This window comes from Clavelina lepadiformis, chromosome 1 (assembly GCF_947623445.1).
Source record: "Clavelina lepadiformis chromosome 1, kaClaLepa1.1, whole genome shotgun sequence".
Classification (NCBI taxonomy): Eukaryota; Metazoa; Chordata; class Ascidiacea; order Aplousobranchia; family Clavelinidae; genus Clavelina; species Clavelina lepadiformis.
The window spans coordinates 11,053,571-11,069,451 of record NC_135240.1 but is presented as its reverse complement, the minus strand read 5'-3'; the positions used below and the strand labels follow the sequence as shown (position 1 = coordinate 11,069,451).

Sequence of the window (15,881 nt, the reverse complement as noted above, 5' to 3'; positions counted from 1 at the left end):
CGATCTCCTTGCTTACGTTGCATTAAGGACTAAGATAGGATTTTCCTCAGATTACCAGGATCCAGCGTCGCCATGGCAGCATCACAGTGTTTCAGTGGCGGGTTCAGAAGCTTCATCATCTCAGCATACTGTCAACAACTTGTTTGACAACTGTGAAGACACATTTTGGCAGTCATCCGGGAATTCAAGTGGGCATTGGGTTGTGCTGCTCATGCGTCCAAACCGAATAATTAGTACCCTCAGCATGCAGGTAGATGATATGAAGTGTACAATTCTCGCCTTTTAGTTTAACCAGTAATCATTTGAACAAAGAATTTTGCAACCAATGCTTTTAAAAGTATTAGATTAGCGTAAGCACAAGATTTTCTATCTTAGTTGGAGCCATTGGACACTCACTACCTTCCGAGCATCCTGTCTGTATCTGTTGGCTCCTCCTTGGATAGACTGCTGGAGGAGCGCTCTATCAATGTTCCTAGAACATCGAAGAATATTCTTCTGCTCAGTGATTGTGTGCTGTACTACCGCTATGTTCAAATTTACATTCACAAGTGCCACGACTCTGGTATCAACTGCAGGGTAATTAAATTTTGTGTGTATTATTCTTATCTTAATTTGACACCTAATGTGTTATATAGTTAACTAATTATCAGTGAATTTCCAAATGTGTTTCTGTTACAGATTAGAGGGTTGCGAGTTCAAACCCGACCCATGGAGTTTTTATCCCAATCATCAACCTCTTTGAAATCAACAGTTTCATCAGATTTGAGCTATTTGGCATCGGATTCGGAAAATGATGAACTTAATGGCGGTGAAAAGGTTATAAGAAACTATTTACCTCATTTTAAAATGTCAACAAGAACCATTTTGCTAAAGCAACAACAATTTGAAAAGCTGCTAGTATTTACTGTTACTAAAAGCATATATGATGCCGGAAATACATCCAATGATCTATGATGAAATCAATTATCATTTAAAAATAATGGTATTTGTTGAAATATATCGCAGACTAGCAGAAAAGGCATGCGTCTCGTAAAACGGCTGAAGAAAGGTGAAATCACAAACAAAGTCTTTGTCTGGGGCTTAAATGATAAAAATCAGCTTGGAGGAATGGATGGATCGAAACTGAAACTACCAGTTCAGTCGAAAGATCTTTCATCTCTTCAAGTGTCGCAAGTACTTGGCGGATCAAAGAGTCTTTTTGCTGTTACTCATGACGGAAAGGTTAGAAATGTATTACTTCATCGTATTTTGTGACAAAATTTTTGATATAACCCACAGGGGTGATTTTAACGTCTATTTAAAACCTTGTACGGTTTCCAGGTTTACGCATGTGGTGAAGCTACCAGTGGTCGGCTTGGCCTTGGACAACAAAGTAACAGTGTGCCCAGATTGACACAACTCAATTTCCAACATCCCGTGAAAAAAGTCGCAGTCCATTCAGGTAAATGCAGTATATTTCACAAAACGTTTCTAAACAGTTGAAGATGCAATAGTGGCTGTTCAGTAATGCTGTTCACATATCACCATGTTCTGCATTTTAAAATGAAGTGCATGAGATAAAAACGATTGTTTTTGTAACGATTTAGGCGGTAAACATGCAATGGCACTTACGGTTGATGGACGTGTGTATTCGTGGGGGGATGGAGAAGAAGGCAAGCTAGGCCACGGCAGTAGAGCTGACTGTCTCACTCCGAGAAGAATCGAGGTTGGTTTAGAGTTAGACATTCTGTTAATTCCAACCATGTGCGTTTTTGCTTCCATGTTATATTTTTGTAGTAGAGTAGTTATGCTGAGTGTACTATGCTTAATTGCTCAATATTTATTTTCAGACCTTCCCAGAACGTCATATGTATGACATTTCTTGTGGTAGTGCGCACAGTGCTGCTATTGGAACCTCTGGTACGTTGTATACGTGGGGATATGGCATATACGGAAGGCTTGGACATGGAAACACTCACACTGTACTTAAACCAAAACCGGTAATTGTCATTACAAATAGCCCAAGAACCAAACAATCAACTTATTATGTTTAATGACAAATCGCAGGTGATCAATTGGCGTAGTATTTGCAAAAACAATAATTCCCGACTTACTTACTTCCATGGCACTTACAAATAGGTTCAGGCACTGAGTGGTCACAAAGTGATCCAAGTGGCTTGTGGCAGTCGAGATGCTCAAACATTATGCCTTACCGAGAAAGGGCAGGTCTATTCTTGGGGTGATGGAGATTTTGGAAAACTCGGCCGCGGTGGTAGTGATGGTTGCGCGATTCCAAAAGTCATTGATCGATTGAATGGCCAAGAAATTATAAGAATTGGTAAGTGCTGGACGATAATGTGCACAATAATCTACATACATGAACTAGTTTTGATTAATTTAACCACGCAATAAGGTGGTCTTATTGCTTTAACCTTGAAATACTGAACCCAATAAAGGTTTTGAAAAATGTAGCAAATCCTGAAAGACTATTTTCACGTGTAGAATGTGGAGCACAATTTTCTTTGGCTCTCTCTGCCTCGGGACTTGTGTGGACCTGGGGAAAGGGTGATTATTTTCGTCTTGGTCATGCCTCCGACTCCCATGTGCGCCGACCCCAAGTTATTGAAGGTCTCCGAAAATGGAAGATTGTTGATGTTGCAGTTGGTGCTCTACACTGCTTGGCTGTAACCGATACTGGAGAGGTACAATTAAGCTTAGATTACATTTTAGTTTGTTTTATTCTCTATGGATAGCTTAGGTATATTTTTGGATATATAAACAGTGATTTCTGTTGTAGTGAAGTTAACCAATGTTTGAAACCCAGACTAGTTATGTACTATACAGTTAATTTTTAATAACTTAACAAATAACTGTTTAGTTCACTTACAACTAATTAACTTATTTAAAGCTTATATTCTATAATTCCAGGTTTATGCTTGGGGAGACAATGATCATGGCCAGCAGGGAAATGGGAGCACTGCGGTCAACAAGATACCGGTCAAAGTTCAGGGGTTAGAAGGGGTCAAGGTTGCCAAAGTTGCTTGTGGTTCAAGTCACAGGTTTGTTATTTAGGTTATTACATATTGCTGTTTAATGTTCAGTTTAATTGTTTCTGCGATGTTGCATTAATATTTGTTCCTTTTGTTAGCCTGTGCTCCCATTTAAGTTGCATAGAGTCAACAACTAACATACTTGTTTATGTTGCAGTGTGGCTTGGGCACAAAATGATGCGAGTGTATCGTGCTACTTTGAACCAGTGCAGTTTGGTGACTCGCCTGATTCCCTCGGCTCTTCGTTGTTTAAGAAATCCGCTGATCCAAATTCCTCGTCAAAATTATCATCAATCCAAAAGCAAGATAAGGACTTGTATCGTATCCCTGCTGTGTCGTCAAAATCGACCACAGCAAGATCGAAACTGGCAAAAATAATTCTTTCCCTTATTACAGCAAATAGCGCTCAAGAATCGCTTCAGATTCTTGTGAAAGTATTGCAGGTGAGTAACCATGCGAAAGATAATGTACAGCTGCCAAACTATGCTAAGATCGTTTACAAGTGACATTTCATCTCACATCTTTGTAAGTAATACAATTACTGTTTTCTTCCAGATTTATGTTGCAAGATCGCTGGTGTGTTTCGCTCTGACCCCTGCTAGAAGCATGTCCTTATCTACTGCTGTGACAGATTTTCCTGCTTCAGACACATCTGCATCAACTTTACTAAGTACTGCAGATGACTGTGAGGAAGTTGATCGGAACAGGATGGGTGCTTCTCATTTAACAGATGTTGAAGTTAAAACAGATGACGATCGTTTGGAGGAGCTTAAGAACAAAGATCTTCTCTGTGAAGTCACTTCCTCCTTGTCTCATCCTGGAAAAGCAACATCATCTACAAATGCCAGCTCAAGGATGCTTGCATCATTCTCCGATCATACTGGTTCCTCCTTGATTGCTGAGACTATCACCTCTACCGATGAGATTGCTCTTCCTACTCCAACTAAGGATAATAAAGATCCCAGAGCATTGACACCATCGCGGCTATCTAATTACCTCCACTCATCAGACATAAGGAAGGACTTAGTCACTTTGAGCAACACAAGAAATTTACTTGGTGCGTTACGATTATATTTTGATTGATAAGAAGATAACTAAGTATGACTCCATTTTATCTTGTGTTTAGTTTCACTTTATGTAATTGTTGTTTTGCAATATATCATATATCTGTATGTAGATATGCTCAAGTTGGCTGTGTCCAATAGAATGGTGAAATCGAGTGAAGAAATCTTGACAAGTTTAATGATTTCCGTTATAAGAAATGAAGAAGAGGTGCGAAAATAACATTTATTCTGAACATTACTTTCTGGTGGTATATATCTTAACTAAAGTACTACACCTGACATTAAGGTCGGAGGTCTCATGCTTGAACGTTGCTATGAAGAACTCGAACAAATGGTAATGCACACATCATCTACAATTGATAAAATGCGACCTGTTGTTCAAGAAAGTCCGCATCCTTATCCAGATGCCAACTCAACTGAGGGCCGAGTTAAAATTTCAGGTTATTATCATTGCTGTGAAATTACAGAACAGTGTCATTTTATTCTATCACCAGCTAATGATGTGATATCTACAAATGCTGCATTGCTGTTTGATGCTTAGAAGAGTAATGACATGACAATTAGGACTACTATTTTACTTAGTCATATCCCAGTATCTTGTGTCATATTGAACACTGCATGCTTTTATATCACAGGAGCCGAAAGTATTCGTATCGTTTTTGATCGAATGTGTTCTACCGAGCGTAGGCACGACACTCTAACACTTCTCGACGCTTCGGGATTGAAAACCTACGCAACTCTATCTGGTTTGTGCTTTCAGTGAATAGTATTTGGAAACCATGTTTAACTGCAAGTGCAGCATTTTGATTTTCATAAATACCAATTACCTCTCGTAATAATCTTTGTCTGGAAGCTTACTGCTTACTCTTTTCATAGGACGTGAATGGTCTGATTGGTCCCAACCAATCACGTTGCCCGTGAATGAAGTGAGATGGAAGTTTAAAAGTGATGGATCAGTTAACGGGTGAGCTATGCATGAATATGTAGTTGTTGATGTTGAATGTGGGTTGCTTGTAGCCCAATTGGTATTCCAATTGAATATGTACGCAAAGGCTTCTAATTCTTATTTTGTGGTAACTTTGAGCTAACATGTTATAGTTACATACTATTTTAACTTTTTCCAACTTAGTTGGGGATGGAAATTTACTGTACATCCAGTGGCACCTCTTGGAGAAAATGTGTGCAATAGTAACATGAGTGACCGAAGAGTTTTGAAAAATTCCTCTCTGTCATTCATATGCAAACTATTTGAAATCTACCATACGGCAGAAGAAGGAAGCAAAAATCTTCTTGTTTTGGCCAGGCCCGATTTGATAAGGAAAATTATTTCTTCATTTACGACCTGTCTTCAGTTCAACACGCTTGGTGAGTCTTTGCTGTATGATTAATTGATTATGCAAACTTTGCTGTAATATGATTTTGATTTTAAATTTAACGGAATTGCTTTTTTATTTGGTGTTTAGATTGTCTTACATTACTGGTATGTAAACTACACACAATCGACAACCCTTAGTTATTTTATTTGTCTTGTTAGGTCCGGACAAAAGAATTTGGTTTTTGCAACAACTAAAGTGGTTAGCCAGATCGGTGTCGTCGTATTTTCTCTCACAACAAGCCAGCTCATCGTCCACCAGTTTTGATACGGCTTGGCTGTTTAGCTCTTTTATAAATGGTGCAAATTCTTGTCGAGCATGCAGAAATGCCTGCAATCTTGGTCTTTGTAATAGACTAAAATAGCATTCTTTTTTTCAGTATCTTTTTTCCTCTTACCGAGGCAGTTGCATTATGAAGAACCTCTAGTCAGGACAGGTGGACAACTTCTCTACAGTACTTTCTTGACAGTGAGTTACTTGTCCCCAAAAAAATGCAGCAATATGTCAGAATATTTCAATGTTGTAATCTTTACAGCTTAACTTTAATTACCATGATTTTTCAAATTTTATGTAGTCGCTGATCTTTGACCAGAGGTTTTTGCTGTTTTACTGCACTAAATTTGTTTAACTGCATTGAAATACTTCCAGGAACTGGCGTCTGTTTGCTGTGAACTTGGTCTAGATGGAGCTTTTATGAAAAAAGAAATCGATCTTCCAACTTTTGAACGATATTGTCTGGTTTCACGAATAGTAGAAGCTTTCATCTCTACCAAAAACTTTCCATTTGAATTTTTGGAGGTTAGTGACACCTTATATTCCACAGTAGCTTGCCAGTAATTGTAATGTACGAATTCATCATCACTTCTTTAGCGCAGAGTGAAGCTTTTGAGAATAGTTAGTTACTGCGTTACTTTTTATACTTTTACATTTAAAGTTTTGATATTTTTATTGGTAATTTGTTTTTCAAATCACAGATAGTTGCAGGTAAGATAGAAGAGTTGGCTGAAGAAGGTGAAGAGCTTATTGGCCTGAACGAGCATGAAGACAATACTGTTTTCACTCAGCAGATCGATGAACAGTTAGTAGCTTGGATCAACAGGTAAGCTTCTCCAATATCCCATAACTGTCTAAACCACCTACAAAATATGGATATTTCACATTTGACCCCACTATTAAGACGCCCTGACGATTGGATCTTATCTTGGACGGGCGGAGGCAGTATCTTTGGTTGGGGACACAACCACAGGGGACAACTCGGTGGAGCTGATGGAGCAAAAGTGAGGATTCCTGTTCACTGTGATGCTCTTGCACTGATCCGTCCACTTCAACTTGCTGGTGGCGAACAGACTTTATTTGCTGTCAATGGTGAAGGAAAAGTGAGTAGATGGCTCATCCACTTTCGTACTGTTTAAAACTTCTGCTGTTACTATAACATCCATCTTTTATTATTGTGTAGTTGTATGCTACTGGTTACGGAGCTGGAGGAAGGTTGGGAATTGGAGGAAGTGAATCCGTCGCCATGCCAACTCTCGTTGAATCACTTCAGCATGTTAGAATAACCAAGGTACCCTGGTACTTTTTCAACTGAGTTTTTATTCTTCACCTGCCTGCATATATCACATTTGTGCTAAGCCCTGCATGTCGCTGCGCTTCTCATCTGTTAATCGGGAATAACCCTTTATCTCGTAGATATCTGTTAATGCCGGTGGCAAGCATGTTCTAGCGTTATCAGACGAAGGGGATGTATACAGCTGGGGTGAAGGAGTGGATGGCAAGCTTGGGCATGGAAATAGAGTGTGAGTAATTAGTGGTCATTGATACAGATTTTCGGATAGATTTTGTAGCGATATCACATAGACCATATTTTACACCGATAGACTTTTCTCGGAAAAGTTTTGTATTGATTAATAGTATAATTCTTTATTTTGTGGATCAATTTCAACCAGTTGTGTCCAGTGAGCAGTTAGTGGCTTTTGAATTACTATCACACATTAAAATGCTATAGTTTTGACACAGACGTAGTACATTAACAGCCACCAATCTTTTCAGCTCTATCGATCATCCTCGTGTTATTGAAGCTCTTCAAGGCAAATTGGTCGTACAGATCGCTGCCGGGGGTTCCCACAGTGCTGCGACGACTGCAAGTGGCCAACTCTATACGTGGGGTAAGGGCAGGTACGGCAGACTTGGCCATAAGGACAGTGAAGATCAACTGAAACCTAAACTGGTGGGTTACAAACTGTGCTGATTCGTTATGTGAGCACTCGATTTTGAACAATTATGTTTGATTTTTTACTTTTTATTAGGTTGAGGCCTTGATTGACAATTTCGTTGTCGACGTTGCCTGTGGCAGCGGAGACGCTCAGACCCTCTGTATAACCGGGGAGTCCTCGGTCAACGTTGTCTGGTCATGGGGAGATGGCGATTATGGCAAGCTGGGCCGAGGTGGAAGTGACGGGTAATTGTTTACGTTTATTTTTGTCCGTTTCGATCTCATGTTGGTAGTGTTATGCTCTTAATAGTTAACATCCTGAAAAGGCACAGAGTCTACTTTGGTTTGGATCATAAACTAAGTTAAATATTGTGTTAAGGAGACTGACCTTGTGCGCTTCCCATTTTGCAGATGCAAAGTGCCGTTGGTTATTGAAACCCTTCTCAGCAAGGACGTGATCAAGGTTGCCTGCGGAAGCCAGTTTTCGCTGGCTTTAACCAGATCGGGCCGAGTTTACAGTTGGTAAGTTAACTTAAGCTACATTCACGGGCCTCCTATTTGTAATAAATACTGTATTTACGCCATGATATATGTTTGCCGTGTTAATTTTTTTTTACACAAATGTATTTTAAAATAATTCATACCTTGAAGAAAATATTCTGTGCAACATGATACTCTTATATCTGCAAGTACTCCTAACTGTATACACAACTCCATTTATAACTCCAAGTGACTCGAACCCTCCATGACTTTTCACGTCTGACCGTCGCTTTGTTTCAACTAGGGGCAAGGGTGATTATTACCGTTTGGGTCATGGCACCGACGAACACATTCGACGACCCCAAGTGATTGAATCGTTGAGGGGGAAGAAGGTTACAGACGTCGCTGTCGGTTCCTTGCATTGCATCGTCTGCACAGATGACGGAGAGGTTTACACCTGGGGCGACAACGACGAGGGCCAAGTCAGTTCTCAATGTTTTGAATATGCCATTTCTGTCCATCTATTCAACGGACAAAATACTTACATTCAATATATTTTTATTAATTATCGTATTTAAATGTAAATTGAGTAGGGACTAGCACGATTGTTATTAAGCAATTTGATTATTTGAGTGTGTTTTTCTCTCGTTTAACTCCTTGTCCCAAAGAACACAATCTTCCAATATAACGACATTACGTACATTAAAACTTGTCAGGCTAACTCACAAAGTCAAGGCTGTGTGTAGTTTACTGTAGCCTGTACAATATGATCATTGATAATATTGAATTTGTTAATAATGCTGCACTCAATTCAAACCTAGGTGGGCGACGGCTCCACACAAGCGTCGCAATATCCTAAGCTCGTCAACGCTTTACAAGGCCGGTGCATATCAAAAGTAGCTTGTGGATCTGCTCACACGGTCGCGTGGACACTGGAATCGACTGTAGGGCAGAGGAGAAAGCGGAAAACCGGAGCCAAACTTCCGCAGAGCATTCCGTTCGAATACAATCTCTTGCAGTCCTTCCCAATGCGGACACTGAGAAACAGGCTTGTGCTTCTAACTCAATTTTCAGGTTTGTAATTAAAACTTGTGACAAAAAATTGAAATGTTTGTTTCTCGCTGTATTTTACTATGTTTGGTTCAGCGTATGAAACCTTACTTTTAATTCGTAAATGGTCAGAAACTTTTTTTAATGTGAAAACTTAAATCTACACTTTCCGTTTTTTAACTAACTTTGTGTCTGACTGAATTGCGCTTGCCGTTTTAGATTTGTTTAGCCGCGCTATTCCTTTCTTTTGCCGACCACGCACACTTAGCCACGATCCGCTTTCGGACAGCCAACAACATGGTCTTGATCGGCTGCGCGGTATCCTGGTCAGTAGTGCCAAGGAGAGCGTGTTCAAGAAAGTGGTGCAGGCCACGATGGTGCGCGATAAACAGCACGGACCTGTGATTGAGCTGAACAGAATACAGGTAAATTTCCAGTTCAATGTAATAATTTTTTAATTGACTTCGAGTAATTTCTGAAAGAGGGTTTCAGATTGACCAAAAATGTTCTCGTTGATTTGTGAAAACTCTTCTTTCGTCATTTTTACTTTACCAAGATGCCATAAAATAAATTCTTCATTTCTAATTAATTTCAACGGTAATTGAAAACTTAGTCTAGTATTAACAAAGTGTTAACAGTAATAATTGGTTACTCATGTCAGGTCAAGAAACACCGTGGGCCGGATGGTTTAGCCGGTTCAAACGGATTGAAGTCGGTGTTCGGGCAAGCATTTTCCAGGATGGATTGCCTTTTACCGGAAAACGTGCTATTGCCCCAGCGAGTTTGGAAAGTTAAATTTTCTGGTAAAGTCAACGCTGATATTACCTAGTTAATTACGGCGATTCTATTAGATGGTTGATAAGTTATTAATTTATTGTTATTTTCTGTATTACCACGTTCCAGCGTTTCACGCCTAATTTCTCAGATCATTTAAATTTGCAGGAGAATCTGTGGACGACTGTGGCGGAGGTTACAGCGAATCTATCGCTGAAATGTGCGGTGAGTTACAGGATGGGTCTGTTCCTCTGCTCACAGATACCCCGAACGCGAGGGATGAATCGGGCGCTAATCGTGATTGCTTTATCCTCAACTCGAATGCAACCAGCGACGTGAATATGAAGATGTTCAAATTTTTAGGTGATTCTCAACATATCATTGACAAGTTCAATGTTATGTCATAAGTGTTGCGTCATTGTTTTCATGGGAACGTTGACGAATGCTTCTGTACTAATTCTTTGTTTTGCTTAGAGCGTGTAAAATTTACCTCCTGCGTATTTTAGGCGTTTTGATCGGTAGTGCTATCAGAACCGGAAGTCCATTGAGCTTAAACCTGGCAGAACCAGTATGGAAGCAACTGGTCGGCATGAAGCCAACCCTGAAAGATATAACTGAGATCGATAAAGTACGTTTAATAAGCGTCGATAACTCAAGCATTTGAAAAATCTTGGTTTTCTCAAAGACAGTTTTCATTTTCACATTATAGCATTTCGTTCCCAAATCAATGTACATACGTAATATGGAACCAGATGAACTGGAACCAATGATGTTACCGTTCACAACTACTACAGCATGCGGCCAGGTTGTTTGTGAATTCCGATAGATTTGACGCACTAGATGTTAGATTAACTTTTATGGCAAGTCTAACTGTCGTCGTCACATGTAGGAAGTGCAGTTGTCCACGAAGCATGCAACCGTTACCGCTCGTAATCGTAACGAATATATTCGCCTTGCCATACAACACAGGTGGCCTTTTGTGTTTCTTTGCAAGTCAAAATGTTTTACCGACGTAGAACATACGATAATGTATTGTCGTTTTAGATTACACGAGTTCGACCGCATGGTGGAAGCAGTGAGAGAGGGTATGGTTTGCGTCATTCCAGTGCCTCTCATGACGCTCTTCACAGCCAAGGAACTCGAAACAATGGTAAACTCAAAAAAAAGTTGCCTCATGTGTTGTAAAAACCATAACTGTCTTGCACTCCACGTTACTTTGACCAACCTTGCCATTTACAGGTTTGCGGTAATCCTGATATACCACTACAGCTGCTCAGATCAGTCGCTACTCATCGGGGGATTTCCCCAAATGACGAACTCGCCGAATGGTTCTGGGAGGTTTTGGAGTCGTTCACCAACGAAGAGCGCTCCTTGTTTCTTCGCTTCGTCTGGGGCAGAACGCGGTTGCCCCGATCGTTTGCTGACTTCAGGGGAAGAGACTTCGTCATCCAGGTGCGGTTTAACGCTCGTCAATGGCGTATTGTAAACTTTGCATCTTATTTATTTTGTATTCTTAGTAAACGCTTATCAAGTTTAAAAAAGTTTTTGAATTTGTCTTGTTACATCTTCAGGTCTTGGATAAATACAACCCCCCTGATCACTATCTTCCGGAGTCATACACCTGCTTTTTCATGATCAAACTTCCAAGATACAGCTGCAAGGTAATACTCTTCACATCACCAAGTTTCGCTATTAATCCACATTTCAAAATTTGTTCCCTCAATTTTGTATTTAAAGCTGTCAGCTGTTGATATTTTTGTGGTGATAATGCTCCTTATGATTGTAGGTTTCGATTTTTTGCGTTTTTGCTTAATTTGAATGTTGTATTAAGTCGTTTTACTGACGTCATTACTTGACTTAGGCCGTGTTGGAAGAGAAACTGAAATACGCGATACACTTTTGCAAATCAATCGACACCGACGATTACGCCAGAACCGATTTACGCGAAAACGACATGGCTGATGATGATGTGGCGGCTGACATCATCTTATCGATGACATCACGGGCCGGACAGGCGGCACAGAGGCGGAGACGCATCAGTACATCAGAGATCAACTTGAATGCCATCAGCAGTGATGAGTCCGACACAGAGGGCGAATATTTCTCCGGCAGAGGGCGACAGGGGGCATTTCTTCGAGGCAATTCAAGCGACACAGACTGGGTCATTCTACCTTGATATCCTGCTTGTGCCTGCCTACCATAATCGCTTAATATTTTTCCGTTTTTGATTAGTGTGAACTCAACTGTGTTCATAATTGCATGGTGTTAATCTCCAACGAAAACATTCACTTTTTTTATTTATTTTATAACTGTGAACCTTGTAACTCTTTCTTTTTGGAATTGAAATTGTTGTTCCGTTGTGAGCCTCTACGTTATCGCTGTGCGTATGCAGGTCATATTACCTGCAAACTGTCACTTAGTTATCATTGTGGAGCGCCAGAAACGTTGCTGTGTGTCGGTCAACACTTTAGTCAAGCAATTGATTTAAAAATTTCTACTGGAAACTTGTGTGTTGTTTTCCTACTTTTTCTTCGGTTCTTGTGAGTTATACGGTTGGCAGCCGCTTGATCTTATTAAGCGCAATGCAGCTTAAGTTATCGTTTTCCGCTTCGTAACAATCCATGTAATCATCACAGTGGATATTCTGCGCTTTTAACGAAATAATATTTCAGGCTTAACTATTTGGAATTTTGTTATTGTTTATGCCTATCTATCGCATTAAAATATGTCAACAGTTTTGGTGAAGCTATTAATTTTCAGCTTATTCGCTATATACACTGTCAGGAAGGTTGGGGTGCCTTTCCATAATGCTCTGTATAAAACTATCCTTGGGCGAAGGTCAATTGAAAAAAATAAACTGGAGTGAGCCTGTTATCGTCGTTAGATTTGCGATTAATGGTTGTTGCAACCTTTCCTCAAAGTGACCTTGTGTGATCGAAGTCCGAAAATAGAACGTTACTGATCGTGAAAAGCGGGCTTAGAAGTAATTCTACAAAAATGAAATAACATGAGCAGGGCATACATGCAAAAAGTATGTCAAGTCATATCAAAATTCATGACTGAAATTTTTTTATGCATAGGTCTTTATAATCCGTGTTTATGGCATTTCGTAATAATTAACTTCATTTAAGTGAAGTATATAGCCCTACTGTAAGTAACCTGTTTTTTTCAGTTTTCGGGCAGCAATTAAATCGTTCCAAATAAATTCCCCACTAAGTAGGTAATCTTGTAAGTAACCTATCCGTAATGTTAAATATAATTTATTGTTTTTCTCAACTTCTGAAAACTGGTACCTACTTGGTAAATACAATTTATTTAAGCGTAACATAAGGCTATATAGGCTATGCGGTATGAGTGTATGTAGGCTATAGGTAATGATGGGTAAGTACAACTGGGTGGATAGATGGGGTAAGTACAACTCTGGGTAAAATACCCCGTTTAAACTTATTCACAAGTTTTTTTTGTAATTATCCAGTTGATGTACCTTGTTTGGGACGAATACTGAATTTCCGTATAACAGCGTCGTCAACAAAAACGTTACCTCCTCGTGGCAAGTAAACAAAAGATAACTTTCAGATTGTTTTGCAGACGTGGGCTGTATCGCGGTGCTATTATCGACTACCAGCAGTTTTTTCTTACCACAGCGTCAATAACGAGAAATAAAATGAAAAAATTAAAAAAAAACAATTTGTGACAAAACATTGCTGGGTTTTTAGCTTACAACAAAGCCATAGGTACATGAAAGCAATTATTTAGCTGCTTCGGCGCCGATGGAAGTCCATGCCCTCTCATAACTCGTTTACACTGTAGTTTGACATGACGGCCTAACGCGTAGCTTCCTACATTTGAAAACCACAAAACAAAAATCTATTGGCTAGATGTTGCCATTTTTATTTAACATTCAGTATGAAAATGAGATAACAAAACAGGGTACATTTGGGGATTTTAAGAGCGAACAAGTGTATTATTAAAGGTTCTTCATATTCAGGTCATGTTTAAAAAGTTTAAGTTAGTTAGTTTCTATAGACTAATCCCCTTCTGCATCAACCAAAACTAAATTTGCAAAAAAAAATTTTAGAAAATTTAAAGTTTCTGATTCCGTTCATGAGTCCCAAAGTTTTCGCTTAAAATCGTTAAATAAGGCATTTCCTCCAAACCGAAAATGTTATAAAAGTTAAATTTATAGCGCTGTGAAAAATCTTAAACAATTTTTGTTTAATAGTCCTGTAAATGTGACATTAGTAAACATCTTTAAAATAATTTTTCTGTCGTATTTAGTTATAAAAGCAGGAGTGTTCTATTAAAAATTGCACATTTTATAGCCAGTAGGCTATGCTAGATTTTGGATTTTGTTCATCACAAATGTACGGTTCTAAAGCCCAATTTGTTACTTTCATAATACTGAAAAATTGTATACACAGCACACGATAGACGCAAGGACACAGGGTGATAAGAAAATGTTTACCAAGCTTTTGCCACAAACTTATCACAACAACACAATATAGTGTATTTTGTAGGAATATGCTGCATGGACGAATATTCGGACTCGTGCGAATTCGAATATCACAAAGCTCGACACGAGTATTATCGTTTATATATTCGTATCCGCACCAAATCATAAAATTTCATCAAAAAGTTGCCAATCTTGCTAGCAACGGGACCTAATTTTTAAAAATGAATGATCAAAATTCGTTTTGGAAAGCAAAATCCTTAAGCAAATGACCTTCAGTAAGAAATGTTAACTCTAGTTTTATAGCTTAGCCAAGTCGAGAAATTTGTAAGTATTAATTATTGTATTCGAGTTCACCATTGTTAGTATTTGTGTTCGGCGAAATATGTCACAAAGGCCATATTCGGCGAATCTATTCGGGTTTGGGTTCCTATTGGCCCATCCCTATAGTATTTTAGTGTAAGAATGGTACTGACTCCAATTCTATTTTCGAAAACTTTGCGACTTCCGTTTCTCTACCTCTACTGCTTATAGAAAATCTTCTCTTTGTCGAGGAGTTTTAGTTAATATATTTGGGTGGAATAGCCTGTCATTAGCTTCACTTTTCATTCTGCAGCATCGATCATAACTTTCACCAAGCAAAGAAAAAATTACCTGTACTAGACGGACTGATATGAAAGAACCTCATTCTGGTACTACTTTGCCCATCATGCATCAGACCTGGGCAATAGAAAATAAACCATAAATCTGGCCCAATTCTGCACATGTTATGGTATCCCTTAGTCATTTTGTTGTGACAACTATTCTATTCTTTGACTGAAGTCATTTAACTTTTGGAAAAAAGCTAATTGGCTATATTTTGTTCCAAATCACCAGAAAAAAAGTCACTGAGATTTGAAAAAAAAGAAACTTGCTTACTTTTCTATTAGGCACTAGTTGTGTTTATTAAGTTAACTAAAAATCTTCGACACAAAAAGAATCTTCTACAAGCAGCAGAGAAACAGAGACGGAAGTTGCACTGTTTTCTAAAACCGAGTCACAATTCACCATTCCCTAAAAATGTATTTCTATAATATATTGTGCTGTCAGATTGAGTTTGTGGCGAAAGCTTGGTATTTGGTAACCATTTTCTTCTCACCCTTTGTTCTTGCGTTCATTGTGTGCTGCATGCACAATTTTTCAGTTTTATGATAGCAGCCAAATGGGTTTCAGAACTATACACTTGTGATGAACAAAATCCAAAATCTAGTATACTGGCTATAAAATGTGCAATTTTTAATAGAACAATCCTGCTTTTATAACTAAATACGACAAAAAAATTATTTCAAAGATGTTTAGTTATGTCACATTTACAGGAATATTAAACAAAAAATGTTTTAGATTTCTCACAGCGCTATAAATCTAACTTTTATAACATATTCGGTTTGGAGGAAATGCCAAAATTAACGA

At 38.8% G+C, this 15,881-nt stretch overlaps 1 protein-coding gene across 2 annotated transcripts in view; it reads left to right on the top strand.

The window, feature by feature from the left end:
- Nucleotides 1-12,719, top strand: part of LOC143470329 (E3 ubiquitin-protein ligase HERC2-like) — a 35,811-nt gene extending 23,092 nt beyond the window's left edge. For both annotated transcript variants that reach the window (XM_076968399.1, XM_076968391.1), the window contains exons 54-92: nt 51-250; nt 376-576; nt 679-816; nt 1,006-1,221; nt 1,321-1,441; nt 1,587-1,705; nt 1,830-1,979; nt 2,119-2,317; nt 2,482-2,681; nt 2,908-3,038; nt 3,187-3,472; nt 3,585-4,086; nt 4,207-4,301; nt 4,380-4,533; nt 4,729-4,839; nt 4,970-5,057; nt 5,223-5,458; nt 5,628-5,765; nt 5,846-5,934; nt 6,115-6,264; nt 6,441-6,565; nt 6,644-6,842; nt 6,923-7,030; nt 7,156-7,262; nt 7,516-7,693; nt 7,773-7,924; nt 8,090-8,200; nt 8,463-8,640; nt 8,980-9,232; nt 9,428-9,633; nt 9,870-10,011; nt 10,151-10,345; nt 10,489-10,610; nt 10,692-10,787; nt 10,872-10,951; nt 11,027-11,132; nt 11,222-11,434; nt 11,554-11,643; nt 11,844-12,719. In XM_076968399.1, the coding sequence (XP_076824514.1) occupies nt 51-250; nt 376-576; nt 679-816; nt 1,006-1,221; nt 1,321-1,441; nt 1,587-1,705; nt 1,830-1,979; nt 2,119-2,317; nt 2,482-2,681; nt 2,908-3,038; nt 3,187-3,472; nt 3,585-4,086; nt 4,207-4,301; nt 4,380-4,533; nt 4,729-4,839; nt 4,970-5,057; nt 5,223-5,458; nt 5,628-5,765; nt 5,846-5,934; nt 6,115-6,264; nt 6,441-6,565; nt 6,644-6,842; nt 6,923-7,030; nt 7,156-7,262; nt 7,516-7,693; nt 7,773-7,924; nt 8,090-8,200; nt 8,463-8,640; nt 8,980-9,232; nt 9,428-9,633; nt 9,870-10,011; nt 10,151-10,345; nt 10,489-10,610; nt 10,692-10,787; nt 10,872-10,951; nt 11,027-11,132; nt 11,222-11,434; nt 11,554-11,643; nt 11,844-12,158 (6,500 nt within the window). In that variant the 3' untranslated portion in view covers nt 12,159-12,719. The remainder of the gene's footprint in view (nt 1-50; nt 251-375; nt 577-678; nt 817-1,005; nt 1,222-1,320; nt 1,442-1,586; nt 1,706-1,829; nt 1,980-2,118; nt 2,318-2,481; nt 2,682-2,907; nt 3,039-3,186; nt 3,473-3,584; nt 4,087-4,206; nt 4,302-4,379; nt 4,534-4,728; nt 4,840-4,969; nt 5,058-5,222; nt 5,459-5,627; nt 5,766-5,845; nt 5,935-6,114; nt 6,265-6,440; nt 6,566-6,643; nt 6,843-6,922; nt 7,031-7,155; nt 7,263-7,515; nt 7,694-7,772; nt 7,925-8,089; nt 8,201-8,462; nt 8,641-8,979; nt 9,233-9,427; nt 9,634-9,869; nt 10,012-10,150; nt 10,346-10,488; nt 10,611-10,691; nt 10,788-10,871; nt 10,952-11,026; nt 11,133-11,221; nt 11,435-11,553; nt 11,644-11,843) is intronic.
- Nucleotides 12,720-15,881: the final 3,162 nt, after the last annotated feature.